The sequence below is a fragment of the Neoarius graeffei genome, chromosome 9 (genome assembly GCF_027579695.1).
Source record: "Neoarius graeffei isolate fNeoGra1 chromosome 9, fNeoGra1.pri, whole genome shotgun sequence".
NCBI lineage: Eukaryota > Metazoa > Chordata > Actinopteri > Siluriformes > Ariidae > Neoarius > Neoarius graeffei.
In genome coordinates this window covers 25,517,686-25,541,787 of record NC_083577.1, presented here as the reverse complement: position 1 = coordinate 25,541,787, position 24,102 = coordinate 25,517,686, and the positions used below count along the sequence as shown (strand labels likewise).

At 41.0% G+C, this 24,102-nt stretch overlaps 1 protein-coding gene across 1 annotated transcript; it reads right to left on the bottom strand.

The window, feature by feature from the left end:
• Positions 1–15,064: 15,064 nt before the first annotated feature.
• LOC132891551 (interferon-induced protein 44-like) lies at positions 15,065–23,029 on the bottom strand. The gene is made up of 10 exons (XM_060929236.1): positions 22,940–23,029; positions 21,479–21,596; positions 21,059–21,091; positions 18,714–18,980; positions 18,411–18,441; positions 18,040–18,232; positions 17,790–17,930; positions 17,417–17,588; positions 16,251–16,351; positions 15,065–16,141 (listed from the first exon to the last, which is right to left on the bottom strand). Exons 3-10 carry the CDS (start codon positions 21,081–21,083, stop codon positions 15,941–15,943), a joined length of 1,131 nt encoding a protein of 376 aa, XP_060785219.1. The 5' UTR covers positions 21,084–21,091; positions 21,479–21,596; positions 22,940–23,029; the 3' UTR covers positions 15,065–15,940.
• Positions 23,030–24,102: the final 1,073 nt, after the last annotated feature.

Genomic DNA, 24,102 nt, shown 5'->3' with positions numbered 1-24,102 from the left:
GCGTGTCCTGGGTCTTCCCCGGGGCCTCCTCCCGGGGGGACATGCCTGGAACACCTCCCCAGGGAGGCGTCCAGGAGGCATCCGAAAAAGATGCCCGAGCCACCTCAGCTGGTTCCTCTCGATGTGGAGGAGCAGTGGCTCTACTCCGAGCTCCTCCCGAGTGACTGTGCTTCTCACCCTATCTCTAAGGGAGCGCCCAGCCACCCTGCGAAGGAAACTCATTTCAGCCGCTTGTATCCGCGATCTTGTTCTTTCTGTCATTACCCAAAGCTCATGACCATAGGTGAGAGTCGGAACGTAGATCGACCGGTAAATTGAGAGCTTCGCCTTTTGGCTCAGCTCCTTCTTCACCACGACGGACCGGTAAAGCGACCGCATCACTGCGGAGGCTGCACCGATCCGCCTGTCGATCTCACGCTCCATCCTTCCCTCACTCGTGAACAAGATCCCGAGATACTTAAACTCCTCCACTTGAGGCAGGACTTCTCCACCAACCTGGAGAGGGCAAGCCACCCTTTTCCGGTCGAGAACCATGGCCTCGGACTTGGAGGTGCTGATTCTCATCCCAGCCGCTTCACACTCGACTGCAAACCGCCCCAGTGCATGCTGAAGGTCCTGGTTTGAAGAAGCCAACAGGACAACATCATCCGCAAAAAGCAGAGATGAAATCCTGTGGTTCCCAAACAGGATTCCTTCCGGCCCCTGGCTGCGCCTAGAAATTCTGTCCATAAAAATTATGAACAGAACCGGTGACAAAGGGCAGCCCTGACGGAGTCCAACATGCACTGGGAACAGGTCTGACTTACTGCCGGCAATGCGAACCAGACTCCTGCTCCGTTCGTACAGGGACCGGACAGCCCTTAGCAAAGAGCCCCGAACCCCATACTCCCGAAGCACCCCCCACAGAATACCACGGGGGACACGGTCGAATGCCTTCTCCAGATCCACAAAGCACATGTGGACTGGTTGGGCAAACTCCCATGAACCCTCGAGCACCCTATGAAGGGTATAGAGCTGGTCCAGTGTTCCGCGACCAGGACGAAAACCGCATTGTTCCTCCTGGATCCGAGGTTCGACTATTGGTCGAATTCTCCTCTCCAGTACCCTGGAGTAAACTTTCCCTGGGAGGCTGAGAAGTGTGATTCCCCTATAATTGGAGCACACTCTCCGGTCCCCTTTCTTAAAAAGAGGGACCACCACCCCAGTCTGCCACTCCAGAGGCACTGTCCCCGACCGCCACGTGATGTTGCAGAGGCGTGTCAACCAAGACAGCCCCACAACATCCAGAGACTTGAGATACTCAGGGCGGATCTCATCCACCCCCGGTGCCTTGCCACCGAGGAGCTTGCAAACCACCTCAGTGACTTCGGCTTGGGTAATGGACGAGTCCACCTCTGAGTCATCAGCCTCAGTCTCCTCAGTGGAAGACATGATGGTGGGATTGAGGAGATCCTCAAAGTATTCCTTCCACCGCCCGACAATGTCCCCAGTGGAGGTCAACAGCTCCCCACCCGCACTGTAAACAGTGTTGGCAGAGTACTGCTTCCCCCTCCTGAGGCGCCGGACGGTTTGCCAGAATTTCTTCGAGGCCGACCGATAGTCCTTCTCCATGGCCCCCCCGAACTCCTCCCAGTTCCGAGTTTTTGCCTCCGCAACTGCCCGAGCTGCAGCACGCCTGGCCTGCCGATACCCGTCGGCTGCCTCAGGAGTCCTGGAGGTCAACATGGCCCGATAGGACTCCTTCTTCAGCTTGACGGCATCCCTTACTTCCGGTGTCCACCACCGGGTTCGGGGATTGCCGCCACGACAGGCACCGGAGACCTTGCGGCCACAGCTCCGAACAGCTGCATCCACAATGGAGGTAGAGAACATGGTCCACTCAGACTCAATGTCCCCCGCCTCCCTCGGAAGCTGGGAAAAGCTCTCCCGGAGGTGGGAGTTAAAGACCTCCCCAACAGAGTGCTCGGCCAGACGTTCCCAGCACACCCTCACCATACGTTTGGGCCTGCCAGGTCTGTCCAGCTTCCTCCTCCGCCAGCGGATCCAACTCACCACCAGGTGGTGATCAGTTGACAACTCAGCCCCTCTCTTCACCCGAGTGTCCAAGACATAGGGTCGGAGATCAGATGACACGACTACAAAGTCGATCATCGACCTCCGACCTAAGGTGTCCTGGTGCCACGTGCACTTATGGACACCCCTATGCTCGAACATGGTGTTCGTTATGGACAAACTGTGACTAGCACAGAAGTCCAATAACAAAACACCACCTCTGTGCCTTCGGATTGGGGAGAGGGCTCTTGCTGTTGTTTGTGCCTACGGGCCAAATAGCAGTATAGAGTATCCAGCCTTCTTGGAGTCCCTGGGAGAGGTACTGAGGGGTGCTCAGACTGGGGACTCCATTGTGCTACTGGGGGACTTCAATGCTCACGTGGGCGATGATAGTGACACCTGGAGGGGCGTGGTTGGGAGGAACGGCCTCCCCGATCTGAACCCAGAGCATGTTACTGAAATAAAATTGTTTCTATCAAAATTCAAGCACACTTGCAATTAATTGAAATATATTAAATAATTATTTCATTGGTGGACTCTTTGATTGTGACAAATGTGTGGATCGATCCCAACATAAGAAATAAATCATCATGATCAAATTCAAGGGGAAAATAAAACAACAGCCATGAGCCACAACTTGCAAAATGTGGAGTTACATGTGAATTTAGAGTTTTACCTCAGTGTTTCATGAGTTATTCCTCAGGCATTATCAAAGGACTCAGCATTGTCTAGATCAAGTCACAATACCTGAGTTTCTTCTGCTACCAAAGCTGAAGCAGAAATGACAGCTTTGATAGCACATACCATAGTCCTCAGTAAGAAACAGCTGTTGAACATGAAAGAAATAAAAACAAAACTATTGAGCATATGATGTGGAAAACACGATTGTAAATGCAGATTGTAAATGTAAATACTTAAGTACATAAAATCAGTGTATTTTACTCCTCAACCAAAAATGCTTATGGACATAAAAATCTTAAAAAACACACCAAAGAAGAAATCATCATCAACAACAACAACAAACCCTAAATGTTCACACAGAGTGGATCAAAATCACCCAGAAATAGGCTGTTTCTATTTCCCACTAAGTCCACTAAAAGGAACAGTTTCAATTTCACGACTTCTGCATGATCTATAACCCACACTCTATGTGTGAGTCTCTATTAATTCAGTGATTTCTTTGTACCCTGTATGTCTGACACAACTAAGCAGACAAATACCTTTTCTGTTGCTAAATCTTTGACCTTTTAACATAAAATATTTACATTTACAAATGAATAAGGATCTTTTCCTTTTATCTTCAATGTTGTCATGGGTATAAAAGCAGCAGAAGGAACACACAAAGGTGATATCAGTGCTTTAAAAGGTCACATTAAAGAGGTTTGCGTGGTTGCCTCAAAACACATTAAGTTCAGTGTGAAACAATGAACATTAGTAGGTTGACCATTATTTACACCATATGTAAATCAGTATGAAACAAATGACCGCATAACACTTTTATTCTGTTTTTCTGTTTCATTCTGTTCAAATCTAAAGCTCCACTAGCCAAAAGTACCCATTATTAAAAGGAAAATCTAAGTCTGAGTAATCAGATACACTTCCTGGTGTGGATCATACCAGCAAACACAATTTTAATGATGAACAATGATTTCATCAAAAAATTTCAGCATTTCATCAAAATTGCAAATGAAATGGGTGTCGGCTCCTCAGCTCACTATTGATTCTTATATGGCCAAAAAAAAATGCATTTGAAATTTAGTAGCACTATAAAAGTAACAACTTAGTGCCGTTTGTTTTTTAGTAATGCATGTTTCAAAAATACATAAAGGTAGAAAAAACATGCATGAATTTACAGTAGCTTGTCTAGCTCAGGAAATAGCCTGAAGTGGATAGTGTGCAGGGACAGATCCAGCCCAAGAATCTGACACATGCACATTTGCAGAAATATTTTCACAAATTTTACCAGATCGCTATGGATTTTTGTTTTTAAGATATGCTAATATACAGTTGTGGTCAGAAGTTTACATACAATGACATGAATGTCATCTTGTATATGAATGTCATGGCAATATTTGGGCTTTCAGTAATTTCTTTTAACTGTTCTTTTTCTGTGGCAGAATGATTATACACCATACATCTTTAAAAAAAAAACACTAGAATTTGGTGCACAAGTTTTAATTTTCTTCAGGGTTTCTGAAATCAACACTAGGTCAAAATTATATATACATGGTCAAAGATTTACATACACTCACTTACTGTATATTATAAATTCGGAGGTGCTGAAACTTCCAAAATGTCTCTTATCTTGCCAAGGCCAAAGTCTCTTGACTTCCTGTTAGTGATACGAATACGAATATCTTTTATTTGTCATTGTAACAAGTACAACGAAATTAAGCAGTCCTTGTTCAGTAAAGCAATGAATAATTAAAATAAAGACAAGAGAAAATTAAAAGATATTAAAAGAATACTCAAAATCTCTCACACACAAGTACATACTACTCAAACCTCACCCACCCACCCACACATATCACAGCCGTACACTTCCACATTCATGCTGTAGATATAAAACTATACTTTAATAGCATAATTTAGTGCAGTAATAGCTGCTGGATAAAAGCTATTTTTCAGTCTGTTTGTCCTGGTTTTCATGGACCTGTATCTCCTGCCGGATGGCAGCAGTTCAAACAGGTTGTGGCCTGGATGTGATATGTCTCTCAGAATGGAATTGGCCTTTTTTAGGCAGCGGGTGCTGTACAGGTCTTCCAGAGAGGGAAGAGGGCAGCCGACGATGTTCTGTGCTGCCTTTATGACCCCCTGGAGCTCTTTCCTCTGTGCTACAGTGCAGCCTGGGAACCACACACAGAGGCAGTATGTTAGTATACTCTCCACTGAGCAGCGGTAGAAGGACACAAGCAGCCTCTGACAGATGTTATTTTTCCTGAGTACTCTGAGGAAATAAAGTCTCTGCTGTGCCTTCTTTACTAGCCCAGTGGTGTTGACGCCCCATGTCAGGTCCTCCTTGATGTTGACTCCCAGAAAGCGGAAATCAGACACCCTCTCCACACAGACCCCCTCAATCACCAGTGGCTGGATGGCAGTCCTCCTTCTCCTAAAATCCACGACCAGCTCCTTGGCCTTGGCTATGTTTAGGAGCAGGTTATTGGCTCCACACCACCCCACCAAACGCTCCACTTCATCTCTGTAGGCGGACTCATCCCCCCTTGAGATAAGTCCAACTACTGTGATGTCATCAGCAAATTTCACTATGATGTTACTGAGATAGGCAGGGGAGCAGTCATGGGTGTAGAGTGTGTACAGCAGAGGACTTAACACACAGCCCTGCGGCGAGCGAGTGCTGAGGCTGAGGGCCCTGGAGGTGTGATGACCTACACGCACTCGCTGTGTGCGCTCTGTTAAAAAGTTCTTAATCCAAAGACAGGTGGAGTATGGTATGCCAATGCCTGTTAGTTTGTCCACCAGTCTGTTGGGGAGGATGGTATTAAAAGCAGAGCTAAAGTCTATGAAGAGCAGCCGAGCATCACTCCCCTGCTGCTCCAGATGTGACAACGCAGCATGGAGAGCTGTGGCTACCGCATCCTCAGTGGCCCTGTTCCCCCTATAAGCAAACTGGTGTGGGTCAAAAGTGTGGGGGGTGAATGACAAGATGTGCTTCCGGACCAGTTTTTCAAAGTATTTCATAATCACAGGAGTGAGTGCTACTGGCTGATAGTCATTGAAGGAGGTGATGTTTGACTTTTTAGGCAGAGGGACTATGGTGGAGGACTTTAGACATGGCGGTACGGTGAACTGGGAGAGTGACTGGTTGAAAATCTTGGTAAAGACCCCCGCCAGCTGGTCTGCACAGTCCTTTAGCACTCGCCCGCAGATGCCATCGGGTCCGGGTGCCTTTCGTGGGTTGATAGCCCATAGCATGTTCCTCACCTCATACTCCTCCACCACAAAGACGTTGTTGTTATCAGCTGTTGGGTGTTGCATTACTTCCTCTGATGGTTTTGCCTCAAAATGAGTGAAGAAGTGGTTCAGGTCTTCTGCCAGCGAAACATCCCCTTCAGCACCCCCAGCTTTGGTCTTGTAGTTGGTAATCTGCTGGATTCCCTGCCACACCTGCCTGCTGTTGTTGCTATCCAGGTGGCATTCAATCCTCCTCCTATAATCAGACTTGGCCTTACGGATGCCACTCTTAAGTCTGGAGCGTGCTGCACTGTACAGAGCCGCATCACCTGATCTGAAGGCAGTATCCCTTTCATTCAGCAGCTGCTTCACCTCTTTAGTCATCCAGGGCTTCTGGTTAGGATAGACCCATATGTGTTAATCTACTGTAACAGTCTCTACACAATGCTTGATGTAACATAACACGCTGTCAGTAAACACTTCCAGGTCTGGATGTTCAAAAATGTCCCAACAGGTTGTGTCAAAACAGTCCTGCAACAGCTGAGTGGCTCCCTCAGGCCATGTTTTGACAGTTCTTGTAATAATGTTATATTTCCTCCTTAGTGGGATATATGCTGGAACCGCAAGCAGTGACAGATGATCGGACTGGGCTAGGTGTGGTAATGGCCTGACTCTATAGCCCTTCTTGATGTTAGAATAGATCTTGTCAAGCGTATTTAGCCCTCTGGTCGCACATTTAACATGCTGGTAGAACTTTGGGAGCACTACTTTCAAATTTGCATGGTTAAAGTAACCTGCAATGACAAACACTGCATCAGGATATCTGCTCTGTTGACTACTAATGTTGTTATTTAAAAATCCCAGGGCTACATTAGCATTTGCATCAGGTGGTATATAAACAGCTGTGATCAGGACAACGTTAAACTCCCTAGGAAGGTAGATGGGCCAACATTTAATTGTCAAGTACTCCAAATCCGGAGAACAGTGACGATCTATTGATACTGTGTTTGTGCACCAGCTATTATTGATATACACGCACAGTCCTCCTCCTTTGCTCTTACCGGAGTCACTCATCCTGTCATGACGTTGCGCTGTATATCCTTCTAGCTGTATAGCCGCATCCGTGATGAGTGAGTGGAGCCAAGTTTCTGTGATCAGCAGGACGCAGCTGTCCTTAATGCTTTTTTCTACTGCAACCTGAAGCCTCAGTTCATCTATTTTGTTAACAAGAGACCTGGCGTTGGTGAGGAAAATGCTGGGGAGCGTTGGTTTATGGGGTTGTCTCCGCAGTCTTACTAACACACCAGCTCTGCAGCCCCGCTTCTGCTTCCTCTCCCAATGCTGCCTTCTCCGTCTACTCGCCGGGATGGTGATCCATGGGGAGCCGAGGCGCCTCGCGATTTCTGGAGGAATGTTATGACAACGGAGAAAGTCCGAAGAGACGCTCTGTTCGTGGCAATTAATGCCGAGCTTGAGGAGATCTTTCCAACTGTATTTATATTCCGCACAGTGTGTAGACATCATACCAAACAAAACGATATGTACACGCAAACATACAAAAGTAAACCGACAAAGGAAAGCATAAGCCGCAGCAACTATGTGCGCTGCCATCTTGATTGACTACAGCTGGTAGCTTTTCTGTGTCTTCATAAAAAGGGTTTGTTTACAGCACTCGTTGGATTGACCAACACACATTAAAATGGGAAACTCCAAGGAGCTCAGTGCAGATCTGAGAAAGAGGATAGCAGATATACACAACTCTGGAAAGTCTCTTGGAGCCATTTCTAAACAACTGCAAATTCCAAGATCAGTTCAAACAATTGTATCCAAGTTACTGTGAGGTGTAGTCACTTTGCCAAGCCACTTTGCTTCAAGAAAACCCAAACTGTCACCCTCACCTGAAAGGAAATTGGTTTGGATGGTCAAGAACAACCTGGGAACCACCATGGCACAGCCATGAACTGGAAGCTGATGGATCACTGTCTAGAGTTCAGATCACCATGGACTAAGAGGATGCTATCCAAGAAATAACCCCCTGCTCCATAATTGACACCTTCAAGCTTAACTAAAGTTTGAATCTGACCACATGGACAAAGAAAAAGCCTTCTGAAGGATAGCTGTATGGTCACATAAGACAAAAATTGAGTTGTTTGGCCACAATAACCACAATATACAGAGGAACACTGTTCCAGCTGGTGGTGGTGGTGGTAGGATCATCATGCTCTGGGGCTGTTTTGCCACCAGTGGAACTGGTTCATTTCACAAAGTGGATGGAATAATGAAGAAGGATGACTATGTCGGAATTTTTCGGCATAAACCATCAGAAACTTGAACACAACTTGGGACTTGGGAGTTACAACAGGACAGTGAACCTAAACACGCATCAGGGCTGGTTGTGGAGGATACAGCAGGCTAGCATTAAGCTTAAAACAAGTCCTTATTTCAACCCTATTGAAAATATATGGCCCATGCTTATAAGTCGAGGCCATGCCAAGAAAATAAAATAGTAATAATAATAATTGAACTCTACCAATTCTACCATGAAGAGTCATGAAATATCCAACCAGAATTCTGCCAGAAGCTTGTTCATGGTAAACAAAAATGTTTGGTCAAGGTGAATCTTGTGAAGAGACATTTTACCCAAATATTAGGTGTGCTATATGTATATTTTTGACCCTGTGTTGATTTCAGAAAACCCAAAGAAAATTAAAACTTGTGCACCAAATTCTAGTGGGTTTTTTTTATTTTTTATTTTTCTTAAAGATGTATGCTGTACAATTATTCTGACACAGAAAAAGAACAGTTCAGAGAAATTACTGAAAGCCCAAATATTGCGATGACATTTATGTCACTGTATGTAAACTTATGACCACAACTGTAGATTATCAAGTCAACACACCATGTATGATGATGCTTCATTTATTAATATCATACTGTTTGAGCAATGTATGGCACACATAAACCACACGTAATAACAATGTAACAAGTTCATATGAATTGTAAAAGTTTTCTGTTAGCAATTAATTAATTTTAAAAAATCTGACAAACTGGACTAGAGCTGGTGGCTAACACAAATGTTTTTACCACAGAAATAATAAAATCTACAAATGACTAGACACAACTACTTCATTAATCTACAGTATCCACCAGGAACATATGCACAAATAAATTCAAATAACATAAATTCTATCCCCTACAGTTTAAAGACATGCAGGTTAGGTTAACTGGTGACTCTAAATTGACCGTAGGTGTGAATGAGAGTGTGAATGGTTGTCTGTGTCTATGTGTCAGCCCTGTGATGACCTGGCGACTTGTCCAGGGTGTACCCCGCCTTTCGGCCATAGTCAGCTGGGATAGGCTCCAGCTTGCCTGTGACCCTGTAGAACAGGATAAAGTGGCTAGAGATAATGAGATGAGATGATAAATTCTAATAACTCCTTGAAATATTTAAGTCAGTCCATCTTTACCAAATGGCACGTGGGCAGACACACAAAGCCAATGTGCATGCGCAAAACTTCAAGTAATCTGAAATTGTTAAACACGTTTATTTCAACTTTAACTGAAACCTTTGGATTGACCTAGATTCTTTGTCTCAGGTCACACTATACAAAGCATCATGATAATACAAGTAATTTGGTCAGGTAAGCATCACTGCTTACCACAGGTGGTCAGATCCTGAACCATTGTTCTGTTGGTTGAGTGTGGCTATAGGCCATGTAGCCAGTTAGTAGTAAAGTAAACAAACACCATGTGACTGATGACAAATGGTGCATATATATGTAACCCCTTTTTAATGGGTGCTAATCACCCAGCACAGTAGGCTACAGGCTACTAAAGAGTTACACTAAATCACAATAAATAATGGCGCAACAGGATCCTAAGTTTTCAGCGGTGGAGTGGTGAGCTGGCTGAGATTCCTGATACCATAAAGGTACAATTATGAGTATAGAGAGAGAATAATAATCATAAATCTAATGAATGATAAATTTAATAGCACAGTGCCTCCACTGCGAAAATACTACACTTACCTTTGAAGCTAGTGTATGGTGTATTTACTCAGAATTTAAAATAAACAGTTGTTTGAGTGAAAGAGCTAATAGCTAGTGTGCATGTCAGAATGTTCAAATATAAAGAACCAAATGAGCAGCCAATAGACCCAAGATATAATTAAATAATAATAATGATTATATTTATTAATAAGCAATGATAATAATAATAGCAATAGGATATATTATTTGATAATAAATGCTTCCCAAAGAAGCATGCAATGCAATAACCAATATGAATAAAGGAGTAACACCTGCACAAGAAGAGCAGAAACAATTAGCCTACATCATAGAGATGTTAAAGATAGCACATCAACAGTGTGTATACAAGCAGTACATAGTAAGAAAATAAAACTGGGTAAAGTATCAAAAGAAAAGAGTGAAAAAGAAAAACATGTGTGCAGTTGGGGCCTGTTGGTGCACAGGTGGCAGCTCTCTGAACTGCAGGCAGAACAGCAACCACTGCAATGCCCTTCTAAAACGCTGGCTATCCAGGCGAGACCAGAGGAACGTGTGTGTGTGTGTGTGTCAGTTTAAGTGTGGGTTCATGTTACTCACAATCCACCGGTCAGACCAGACAAATCAGGTTGCAGATGTCGATGCAGTCACGCAGCAGATGCTCCTGAGCAGACGGCTAGCTACTGCTGTGGGTTAGCTCGCTCGAACAAGATGCTGCTCACCCCAAATCCCTCGGTAGCTGGCTGGGTCCTGGTCCCGACACAGTGAGTCCCCGGGAAATGAAGGCACTCCGGTGGGCCCAACACCGGAGAGCAGATGTGTCCGCGAAAAACAGCAAGATCACTCACTGGAGTGACACCGGAGTCCCAGGTACACGTTATGGCCATAAGCAGGCCGAACTATAAAAATACTTTCTGCAAAATCCAGTTAGGTCCATAAATATTTGGACAGAGACAACATTTTTCTAATTTTGGTTCTGTACATTGCCACAATGAATTTTGAACAAAACAATTCAGATGCAGTTGAAGTTCAGACTTTCAGCTTTAATTCAGTGGGTTGAACAAAATGATTGCATAAAAATGTGAGGAACTAAAGCGTTTTTTAAACACAATCCCTTCATTTCAGGGGCTCAAAAGTAATTGGACAAATTAAATAATTGTAAATAAAATGTTCATTTCTAATACTTGGTTGAAAACCCTTTGTTGGCAATGACTGCCTGGAGTCTTGAACTCATGGACATCACCAGACGCTGTGTTTCTTCCTTTTTAATGCTCTGCCAGGCCTTTACTGCAGCGGTTTTCAGTTGCTGTCTGTTTGTGGGCCTTTCTGTCTGAAGTTTAGTCTTTAACAAGTGAAATGCATACTCAATTGGGTTGAGATCAGGTGACTGACTTGGCCATTCAAGAATATTCCACTTCTTTGCTTTTATAAACTCCTGGGTTGCTTTGGCTTTATGTTTTGGGTCATTGTCCATCTGTATTATGAAACGCCGACCAATCAGTTTGGCTGCATTTGGCTGGATTTGAGCACACAGTATGTCTCTGAATACCTCAGAATTAATCCGGCTGCTTCTGTCCTGTGTCACATCATCAATAAACACTAGTGACCCAGTGCCACTGGAAGCCATGCATGCCCAAGCCATCACACTGCCTCTGCCATGTTTTACAGATGATGTGGTATGCTTTGGATCATGAGCTGTACCACACCTTCACCATACTTTTTTCTTTCCATCATTCTGGTAGAGGTTGGTCTTGGTTTCATCTGTCCAAAGAATGTTCTTCCTGAACTATGCTGGCTTTTTTAGATGTTTTTTAGCAAAGTCCAATCTAGCCTTTTTATTCTTGAGGCTTATGAGTGGCTTGCACCGTGCAGTGAACCCTCTGTATTTACTTTCATACAGTCTTCTCTTTATGGTAGATTTGGATATTGATAGGTCTACCTCCTGGAGAGTGTTGTTCACTTGGTTGGCTGTTGTGAAGGGGTTTCTCTTCACCATGGAAATTATTCTGAGATCATCCACTACTGTTGTCTTCTGTGGGCATCCAGGTCTTTTTGCATTGATGAGTTCACCAGTGCTTTCTTTCTATCTCAGGATGTACCAAACTGTAGATTTTGCCACTCCTAATATTGTAGCAATTTCTCAGATGGGTTTTTTTCTGTTTTCGCAGCTTAAGGATGGCTTGTTTCACCTGCATGGAGAGCTGCTTTGACTACATGTTTTCTTCACAGCAAAATCTTCCAAATGCAAGCACCACACCTCAAATCAACTCCAGGCCTTTTATCTGCTTAATTGAGAATGACATAACGAAGGAATTTCCCACACCTGCCCATGAAATAGCCTTTGAGTCAATTGTCCAATTACTTTTGGTCCCTTTAAAAACAGGGTGGCACATGTTAAGGAGCTGAAACTCCTAAACCCTTCATCCAATTTTAATGTGGATACCCTCAAATGAAAGCTGAAAGTCTGGACTTTATGTCCATATCCATTATATAACTATAACCTGAATATGTTTCAGTAAACAGGTAAAAAAAAACCAAAATTTGTGTCAGTGTCCAAATCACAGGCGATTACTTTAAGACAACGAGGGAGGCTCAGCCTCCTCTAAAAATGACAAACATCGTGTAGGATGAATTGCGCTAGGCTCATGTTATAGCCGACCTTATAACATTGCTATTTCAGATCCAGAATCATAGAAATATATGTGCTCAACCCAACTACAGTGCGAAATCATTCCGTTATAACTTTCCCCAGTTCGCCTAATGTATGCGTGAGTTTTTCCCCCTCGTGACAGCGCGATGCAGCCCAGCCTCAGTGGACTTCAATGGCATTTGGGAGCTATGCGCTTTTCAATCTCAAAATGCAAGACGATTATTGGACAAATACTGCGAAAATGCCTGCCCACGGAGTCCCACGGATTCCCAGCCTCAGTGGACTTCAATGGCATTTGGGAGCTATGCGCTTTTCAATCTCAAAATGCAAGACGATTATTGGACAAATACTGCGAAAATGCCCACCCACGGAGTCCCACAGACTCCCAGCCTCAGTGGACTTCAATGGCATTTGGGAGCTATGCGCTTTTCAATCTCAAAATGCAATACGGTTATTGGACAAATACTGCGAAAATGCCCGCCCATGGACTCCCAGCCTCACAGTGGGAGGGACATGGCAAAGCTTTTCGCAAGGAGACTGGTGATTGGTGAAAGCGGCCGGATATTTTCTTTGATTGACAGGTCGTTTCAAATATAGACAGGCAGCGGTGAATTTCAGTTCACTCCCATGCGGATTCGCAAGTGCTGTGGTGTATTGTAAGAGATCAGCTTACATTTCAATTTCATTCATTACATACGGTTTCTACCAGCTTTTTTAGTTTGTATATATTTTCATTGTAAATAAAGTGTAAATATAGTGTTGTCAAGTTTGCTATCTTAGTTCCAGAAATTTCGTTTATTTGAGTGACTGAACTTGAACTTGAGGGGGCTAGTCAGCTAGCAAGAAAGCTGCGCACGGATGCCAAGCATTGCTGATTTAATTTTGGCGAAGCCATTTGCCAGTCTTCCTTTCGAGGAAAAAATTAAAATTAAAGAGCAGGGTAGACCAACGCCTCAAATTGACTTGGTGAAAAAGGTAGGGAATAATACTCATTCCTTTCAGCTCTCCTGGTACGAGAAAGTGAATTGGCTAACAGCAAGTGACCCACATCAACAACAGTAAATAGGCTACTTTAGTAATATGTCATGGATGGACCAAAAATATAGAATCTATTTAAAATGTTTATGCTGAGTATATTATATTGGAATATATATTTCTCTGGATATTAATTAAACACAGCTACAATTTGGAAAACATTTTTAAACAAAAACACAGCCGAGAACATTTCACACTACAGGCCTGGATTAAAAGTGAAGGGTTATCAAAATTGTCAGTAAAACATTTCTCAGTCAAAATAAGTAAAATATAGGGAAAGTGTCAGTGAATGAAATGTGTGGCACCCAGCTCTATGTTTGGCTCCCCAAGGTCAGTGCTTGTGCCTATTCCAGAACACTCTGCTGTTACTGCTGAGGTTCCTGACAAAGAGCTGCTTTCAATAATGATCAATTTTTAAACAACATGCCACAATTTTAAAATATAAAATGTTAAAATATACCCCCCCCCCCAACACCACCATCATGTATATTGGACAGTAGGCTAATGGGCCAAAAGAACCTGTTATTTCACAGTTTGTGACCCTGCCAACAATCAGCCAGATCAGAGGCAAGAGTATGGGCAAAATTGATGTGTTTTTTCTTTTTTCTTTTAAAATCTGGAAATATCGTAACCGACCAGCCTCCCCTGTTTGAAAGACTACCAGCCACCACTGGTCCAAATATATATAGACCTAACTGTAAGTGCTGAAATAGAGCTCACAAACAACGTGACCTCTCTCTCCTCTGCTGCAGGTGGGAACTGATGTGAGCTTCTCTCTAACGAGATGATGGAAAATTCAAAAAGCTCGCGAACTCGCGGGCATTAAACATATACAAATTACCATTGGCTGACATCAAAATTCAAATAAAAATACAAAGAGCAAATAAATCTGATTGGCCCGAATGCACAGTATGTCACAACACATCAGAACAGTGAAAATATTCCAAACCACAAGGCATCATGGTAAATGGAGTTAATTAACACAGAAAATAGGGCAATCCAATATAGAGTATAAAATACAGTGTTATTTTAGAGGACCTTACATATATTTCTGACCAATGAACGTGCATTGGTTGCATCAGTCTGGATCTGTCCATGAGGGTGTGAGTTTAATTCCCAGCATCGCCAAACTGCCATTGTTGGGCCCTTAGGCAAATTGTATCAGTTGTACATTTATCCAAAGCAATCAGTAAGTTGTGAGTAAAATCTAAAAATGTAAGGAGACATAAACTTAAGAGTAAAGCTTTTTTTCACTCAAGAGGGGTAAAGACATTAAGACAAGAATGCAGAGATTCTCATGCCAAGCCAATGGGGGTGCCCCGCCTCTTTCTTCCCACACAAGCTCACCCCTCGCTTTTCAGCATAGTTATCACATATGCCTTTAATATATTTCAATTAATTGCAAGTGTCCTTGAATTTTGATAGAAACAGCTTTATTTCAGTAACACACTCATTCACATTTTATTTCAGTAACACACTGTCACAGCCATTTAATTTCATTCAATTTACATGTACATCTGCTGTAGGACCTGGAGCAGGGAATGAGTTTACTTCATCCATTGTATTGTTTAAGCTAAGACATTTTGTAATGTCTTATCCAGGTTCATTTTATCATTTTATTTAGATATTAAAGAATAATACATCAGATCTGTGATCAGAAAAAGCATGATCAATACAACTAGCTGAAATGAGCTTATCATAAATTATCTTGTGTATAATAATTATAGCAATGTGTACAGTTCCTTTGTAGCTCCATATCAAATATCCCTTCTAACCAGAATTTTAAATTATTAAGTCTGTACTAATTATGCACACTGAATCAGTTCCGTAATACTCAGAAATTCAAACCCTTTCATACACTAAAGAAGGAAAATGAAATCTAATATTAACAATCAATGTTCAGATTTTGAAACAAAATATAAAGGATGCATGCTATCTGTATATTTGTATCATTAAACTCATTTCAAAGACCTGCAGTTAGGTTAACATGGGGCAGCCTTGGGCTGAACTGCTCAGGAGTGGTGGCGTACATGTACGCAGCGGCTTTGCTCTCTTAAGATGAACTAAATTTCATTGTACATTTGTGTAGTGACAATAAAGGCATTCTATTCTATTCTATGCCATTTTAAAATCTGGATAAGAACACGAATATACTGTAAGTTTCATGCTTTAAAATGTGTTGCATGATTAAACTAGATTAAGAATTCAGTGAATTTGAATAGCAATTAGCCATCAGATATGCAGAACTATTTGTCATTCTGCTTTTCATGTTTTGTGTGAAATCTCTTTATTCACATTTTGGTTGTTGATGTGAAATTTGGTTTTTGGAACTTTTGACCACATAATCATTTGCCCAGTTGATAATCTGTATTAAAGCATCCAGCATCAGGCAGTTTATGTCCTCATTCATATGGGTCTCCTCGTGATAGTTCAAGACAGGGAAGATACAGTTCACAGGCACATGTAGTAAATTACTGCATTCATCCATCTGGATACACACAAATATACACAATTTCATTAATTTGTTACTTTCAAAATTGTAGTTGGGAATCTCTGCAATGATGACAATACAATTTCATGCTAGCAAAATAACTCACTTTTTGGTTGATCTTTTTGCTTTTGTAGATATTTCTCAAGTTCTCCTTCGTCAATTGACATGCGCGGTCGACTCTTGTCATGAAAACCACTTGAGGCATGCCTGTAACATAAGCAGGCAGCACACAGATTAAAAACTCACTCATTTTATTGTAAATCCTCGCAGTGTGGTGGATTTTTGCAGAATATGTCAACTGCCTACTCCAAATTGCCCATGAGTGTGAATGGTTGTTCATCTCTGTGTTAGTTCTGTCATGGATTGGTGATCTACCCAGTGTATACCCCACCTCTCATGATCTGATCCCAACAATACTTGCAAAAAGGTGTCTCATTGAAGTAAGAAACCTTTCCTAATGTACAGGGTCTAGCACAATAACACAAACTCATGGCTTCAAACACCCCAAAAAGCAATTCAATTCCTTTTTAGTTGCTTACTTAATTTTTGGACACTCTTTCAAGACAAAATTTAAATCTGTAAGATGCTAGATTACAGATAAAAAAAAAAAAAGCAGAACCATAAAGCAGAAGTCACTGTGTGTTGGATGCTCTTCATTTGGCATAATTGTATAATTTCTTGCTATTTTCATGACCATCAATGAAGGCAATAATCGAAAGAAAAGTTTTTGTAATTGTAAAAGGAGGGTCACTTAAAATGATATCATTAAGTGGTGCAAAGCATGTTGCAGCAATATCCAAGCAATTAAATCATCTCATCTCTTTAACAAATACTTTGCACATTTCCCCATAAGCAGGGTCTATGGGGGAAAGATAAAACACATAATAAAGCAACAAATGTATTTATTCTGTTAATAATGAAATTCAAAATCATTTTGTATTTCCATGCATTTTGTTGGTGGTTGATTGAATTAGCCTGCTCATGTTGAAGTCGGATGACAAATTGTTGATCCACAAATCTGAATTATATGAAAGTAATGTACTGTTAAGGCTTAATTTTAAAATATAACTTTGGCCTCATGTTTCCAACAGAAGGTCTATTGCACCAGAGGATTTTGATTGCCTCACACTTTCCTGTTGCGCTACCATACCCATCCATGTTCATTTTTGGACACAAAAAGAACAATTTACCCTGAGAGCACTGAATAAAAATAAAATGTAACTGTGCCTGACAAGGATAAACTAATATTATTGAGCTGATGAACTGACTCACCCATTCTGCTTGCTGTTTCTCTGACACGCTTAAATTTTTGAAGTAAATCTTTGTCCATCATCGAAAGCCTGTCACCTGGTGTGATAAACACCAGGCAGTGCATCTGATCACTCAGGCTGGGATTTTGGTTGTAGTAAAGATTGCTTTCAGACAGTGGTGCTGCAGAGTTAAACTAAAGAAATACAAAACAAAAAAGTGTTTGGGTGGTCATGCAAAACTGGCTTGGATGACGATCTGCTTACACTGGTTACATTGGTAGGCTTTATAATGACATTATACTTGCATACTGATTTACATATGGTGTGATTAGGCTCGATAATAGCCAACCACAGAAATGTGAATTGTTGCACACTAAGGTTAAGTGTTATCTTACCAGGTAACCCTCTTTCATATGACCTTTTAAAGCAAGGATGACATCTTCAGTGTGGACTCCACCTCCTGCTTCTGCACCCATTATATCACTGAAGGTAAAAGGGAATGATCCTTCCTCATTTTCAAATGTAAATTGCTCATACTGAAAGTACCACAGAAAAAGAGGTTCATCAGTGTTTACCTAGCTAGCTGTGTCATGCATACTAGACAAAAAGAAGTCACAAACTTTGGACTGCATAATATGAACTCACTTTTAGAGTGTGACTCGTATTAGCGTCTGCAGCAGCCAGACAGTTGACAAACTGACGTCCTTCAAAAATGGATCTGATGGTGTTTATGGTGCTGGACTTTCCTGCTCCAACTGGTCCATAAAGGAGGAAGTGGAGCTTTTGGACTTCATTACAAACTTTAAATGTCTTGAGGGAATTCAACCTTTTGTCTTGACTAAGAAAAGAAAAAGTGTGATTGCAGCAGCTTATATTTCTAGTTTTATACTGTATTTGTTATAAATTTTGCAGCAATAACTAGCAACTCAGTGCATATGTGCCATTTTATAAGAAATAAATCAAGATTAAAGGATAATTATACATCACATTATACATAAGGATGTTTGTGAACTTACCTCCATTGTACTGTCCTCCATTCTTTAATTTCTAAGGAATAAATCACATTAGCATGCTATTAGTATGGTTTATATTATTGTTATATGTATACTATTATAGTAATAGTATAGTCCCATTTTTCCAGGTGATGCACATTTGAAGTGTTGCAGAAATGTGATTAGATTTATGCCCTATTTTTGTAATATATTTTCAAAATAATAAAAACATCTGTTTGTGCTTATTTCTATGATGAGGAATAGTTATTATTAGCATTTCTCTACTTAACTGATATTATTTCAAGTAATGGTTGTAATAGTACTTACTGACTCTGACAAGGGCAGAGCATGATGCAGAACCTCCAGTGTTGCTTAGGTTTATGGTGTATTTCCCTTCATCAGTGGCCTGAGCATTTACAATTTCCAAGACACATTTTGCACCAATTTTTCTCACAACATGCTTGCCCTCCACACAAGCCAATTTGTAGCCGTCCTTTTCCCATGATGCTGTTACATCTTCTGTGTTTGCCTCACATCGAAGAGTAACACAATCTCCAATTTCAACATCTTTTTCAGCCAGAACTGTGACAAATTCTGTTAGACAGATCAGAAAAAGAATTACAAGGAGACATTGAATGGTTAAGTTCATAGGTTCATGTTTATCTGCCTGGTCATGCCATGTTGTTCATATCATAGCTCATGGACTTGTCAAACCAATATCCCAATCCTCAACAAATAGGGTGCTTAATGTCATCTTTTCATATTTGTCATATTTCATAATTGTATCATTCATATTTTTAAACTGCTTAAAATGATAGGAAAACAAACATACACTTATGCATGTACATTATCTTTCAACCAGTCAAAAGTGCATAGGATTGTCCAGAAATGCAATGTGCAAAACCCAGGAGTCCAATACCGGTGTTTAAAAACTCTTAATAAATGTTATCATTCAAATTATTTTTACACCATTTTGATTGGCTGAGCGAACTGCAAATAACTGCCTACAAATAATGGTCTGCTCATTGTCAGCATGTGCAGGAACTGATGGACGCAATAGCAGACGTGTCGCAAATTAGTAATCAACTCCAAGATGTGAGGCAAGAATCAGAGTCAGGTTTGTGCCAAAGGTCGGTCGATGTGAAAACAAAGTGTCTGAGGTAAACAACAGTCTCAGAGTCCGAAAATAATTGTAAAATGGGTCAATATCACTCAAGTCAAGCAGAATAACAAATGACTTGATATGATCAGGTACAGGGGACAGAGAATGATACTTCACGTCAAGTATTCTTCTTCTTCTTCGGGTTTTTACAGCAGCTTGCATCCTGGGTGTTGCACTACTCCACCTTCTGTTTTGGAATAGTTCCTATTTGTCATGGTTGTCAAGTTTCTATTGCAGTCCTGTTTTCCTTCTTATTTGCATTATAATGCAGCCTCCCTCAGTTTTATTAATTTAAATCCGTTTGTCTCGTCCTGTAACCCTGAGGGACCTAAATAGCTCTCGTTTAGCTTGCACACTGTCTCCACATTGCAATATAATTTTAATGCTATTTCCTACTCTTCCTACCTCCCTTAATTCATTCATCATTTCTTGGCTGGGTTGTGAATACTTCCTACATGATGTGCAAACATGTTCTGCTGTTTTCCTTTCCTGGCAATGATCACAAAGGCCTGTTGGATGCTTTCCTAGAATGTGAAGTGTGGTGTTTAGGTTGCTGTGCCCAATACTCAGAGTGTTCATTATTACCTGCTCTCTCCTTCCTGTTTCCTTACTGCTTGATACTTCACCTACTTTCTCTTTAATAGCATACAAATGTCTCCCTTTTGTTTCATTATCTCACTGACGTTGCCACTGTTGGTTCATCTTTCTACGTATATACTATGCTTTTCCCTTCTGATTTCGATAATTTATCGTGTTGTATGTTTGTGACTGCAGTCCTTAAATAAGGTGTGATGATTACTGGGGATTTGGATCAAGTGTGTCCTCAGTCAGAACTCGGGAGAGGGAGGGCGCTGTGGCGCTTGGGAGGTGTAGTGTGTGGAGGCCATGTTCAAAGGCTGCCACAAACTTGCGTCATCAGTGACACTCATGCAGTTACTTCGCACTTTTTTCAACATGGCTTGCTTTCTGTTTTATCATTTGACTTGTCACATGAACTTTAAAAATCAGTATTTCAAAAAATGTATAATTTGAATGATAATAGTTGAACTCGGCTTTCACAAAATATTGTGATTTGGTAGTGTCTCGCAGGCAATGCCTTCAGCATCAGCAAATAATTAATTGCTTGCTTGCCACTAACAAATCACAACAATATTTTGTTCAACCTCGTCCAGTAATTGCTTATTGTTTATTAAATAAATGTGCCTGTTCTAACATAGAAAACTAGAAATTAGGAATAATTCTGCAAGACTGCACCAGACACATACTGTGTACATGGGTCACTGTCAATTTTTTTTTTTTTTAATTTGTTGTTGATGATGCTGCTGGTGGTGGTTTTGTTTTGTTGAATGATGAATTGGCTTTAATATGGAAGTGTTCCTTTTCTGATTGACTGAAAATAAATTATTGAAAACATGTTTACATGCATGTAGACACAGAAACACTGCCCAGTGCACTATTGTCCCATTGAATATTACTGTAAGGCTTCATTAAGTCAGATTGTGTTACATACCAGGTTTGGTTGGACTGGATCCCATATTTGAATCTATATTGAAGGAAAAAATATATTAGAATATCTTGTCATTTGCATTATTAGTACAAGAGACTGTAGCTATATAGAGAATCAAGAAGGTAACACAGCAAAAATAAACAGAAAGTAAAAGTGATGGATAGCATAGCACCATGTTGTATCTGTCAAAAATGGCAGTTATGACTGAGAATTCAGTGATCTCAAAATGAGTAGCAACAATATAATCAGTGGGCCCATGTTTTGCAGGTTTTAGAATATTCAGTAGAACTATTTGGGCGTGTCTGTTTTGTCTGTTTGTAGGCATATGAGAGAGAGAGAGAGAGAGAGAGAGAGAGAAAATATAGTTATAGTGTTAGTGTTTTTATATATAACACATGACGTTTCTGAATAAAGAGCACTTACCTTGTGTGATGGTCCGTGTGCCTTTCTCTGTCTGCCGTTCTGAGTGTACAGCTCAGCTCCTGTTGAGTGCTCGTTCTTCTTTCACTTTTGCTGCTGTCTGTTTGTGTGCAGTGGAGGGCTATTTTTGAGAAAAGGAAAATAAAACATACTTGCCTTTTTTTCCCTTTTTTATCGCATTAAATTATAAATTACGAAAGGCCACAATTTGTCCTGGGGAACCAAGTTTTGGGTGAATGCATGACAACAATAAGCAATAACTGGACTGTAATCAGCTCTGTTCCTACGTTCCACAAGTACGTTTTTGTATTATCTACTGTACATTGACAGAAAAAAAAGAGGTTGGTGAGGGGAGAATTGTTCTTTCTTCATGAATGGTCCACAACATTAAAAAAAAAAAAACACACATTTTGGTTTGTCTTCTTTTTTTTAGTATTAATGAGCATTTTTGAGCAATTAATGAGCATATGATGTCAGTTTTTATTATAATTGTTGGCAAACTGCTTTGGCTTATCGTGAAATAAAACAATGTGGGATGTTTTATTATTGGAAAATAATCAACTTTGGGTTTGGTATACATACATACTGTCAGTAGGAGCGCTGAAACCAACAGCGCTAACCAGACTACAAACATGGCCGCCCAAGACTACAACAACCAAGATTCACAGTGCCCCCTGTCTCCAGAGGATTGAACTCCGTCGTTGCTCATTTCGTTAATCACTACCATGCTACATAGACTGATTGATTGATTTTATTTAGTAAAATAATGCACAAAATACATAAATATAGCGTACATTAAGGTACACGGATAACACAAGAATTTGTATAACATTTATTTCCATTGTGGTCTGGTGAAAATGTAAACCCCTCTCAGACTCTGCTTTATTGTGAAGTATTGTTCTGCTTTCCCAGTCCATAACGAGCCTTTGGTCTCTCTGCCTGGTTTCCCGTTTATTTAATCTTGCTATCTTTCCTACATTTACTCTTCCTGGTTTTGTTTCCGTCAGTTCGTTTGCCTATTGACCAACCTTTGCCCGCCAACTGACTACGATTTCTGCTTCACGATTTGGCTTTATACTGTTTATACACTGCTTTTTCCTGTAAATACATCTAAGTGCCTGCATTCTGACACATACTATATGTACAGTGTATTTGTTTACACTGTACTGCCTGTTTAATAGATATGATGATACACTAACTTGTAAACTGGCATCTCAGTGTATTGTAAGAATGCAACAAAACACTTTTTTTCATGAGCTATAAGCCATAACCATCAAAATTAAAACAAAAAAGGCTTGAAATATTTAATTTTATGTATAATGAACATAGACTATATGAAAGTTTTCCTTTTTTAATTAAATTAAGAAAAAAAGAAATTTTCATGATATTCTAATTATTTGAGATGCACTAGTATAGTTCTTGTTTATATATAATGCATGAAATGTCTAAATCAAGAGCACTTACCTTGTGTGAAGCTTAGAGTGAAAGTTGAGGTCTGTGTGCTTTCTCTGTCTGCTGCTGTGTGTGTGCAACTCAGCTCCTGCTCCTGTTGAGTGCTCGTTTGACTTTCATTTTTGCTGCTGTATGCTTGTGTGCTATTTCTGAGAAATGGGAGGGCTATTTCTGAGAAATAGAAAGAAAAACAAATATTGTCTTTTCATGCTCTATATCTTTTGTTAGAGCTTGTTTGATTTATCATGTATTCTGGAACATTCTTCATGCATATTTAAATGAACAATGAAATGTTTACTTTGTGATCGGCTTGTGCAGTATTTTCTCTCTCTCTCTCTCTCTCTGCTTGTGATTTGCTATCTTAATCATGATTAAACTATTTCACTGAACTGATGGGCTAAAAAGGACAGGAAAAAGAGCATGTGCATTCTGAAACTGCTTTTTGATGTCATGATTTCCCACTTCCTTTGAGAATCTGATTTCCTTTCACATGAATATGCAGTGCACAGTAACCCATTCCTAACATTTCATGTTCTCATTTTTGCTATTCTGCTGTTTTATAATTGTCCTGGGTGACACTGAGGATAGGTTATTTATATTATACATTGATCTGATAAATGTTCATTTCATTTTATTGCATTTCTAGATGTTGCACAATTAGGGCGGCACGGTGGTGTAGTGGTTAGCGCTGTCGCCTCACAGCAAGAAGGTCCGGGTTCGAGCCCCGTGGCCAGCGAGGGCCTTTCTGTGTGGAGTTTGCATGTTCTCCCCGTGTCCGTGTGGGTTCCTCCGGGTGCTCCGGTTTCCCCCACAGTCCAAAGACATGCAGGTTAGGTTAACAGGTGACTCTAAATTGACCGTAGGTGTGAATGTGAGTGTGAATGGTTGTCTGTGTCTATGTGTCAGCCCTGTGATGACCTGGCGACTTGTCCAGGGTGTACCCCGCCTTTTGCCCGTAGTCAGCTGGGATAGGCTCCAGCTTGCCTGCGACCGTGTAGAACAGGATAAAGTGGCTAGAGATAATGAGATGAGATGTTGCACAATTACCTTCCATTTAGGTATTACTGCACCCAAGTTAACAATATAGCAGAAATTTCTCTGCTCCATACTTGGGGGAGGACATAAAGAGGGCTGCCAAACTCTGTGGCTGTGGCAAGATCTTGTTTTAAAGCAAA

Coding starts and splice junctions, on each gene's coding strand:
- LOC132891551 (XM_060929236.1), bottom strand. CDS start 21,083: ATGGGATCCAGTCCAACCAAACCTG. Junction 17,589..17,789: donor ATATGAAAGAGGGTTACCTG/GTAAGATAACAC, acceptor GTATTTCTTTAG/TTTAACTCTGCAGCACCACT. Junction 16,352..17,416: donor AGAAACAGCAAGCAGAATGG/GTGAGTCAGTTC, acceptor CTTATGTTACAG/GCATGCCTCAAGTGGTTTTC.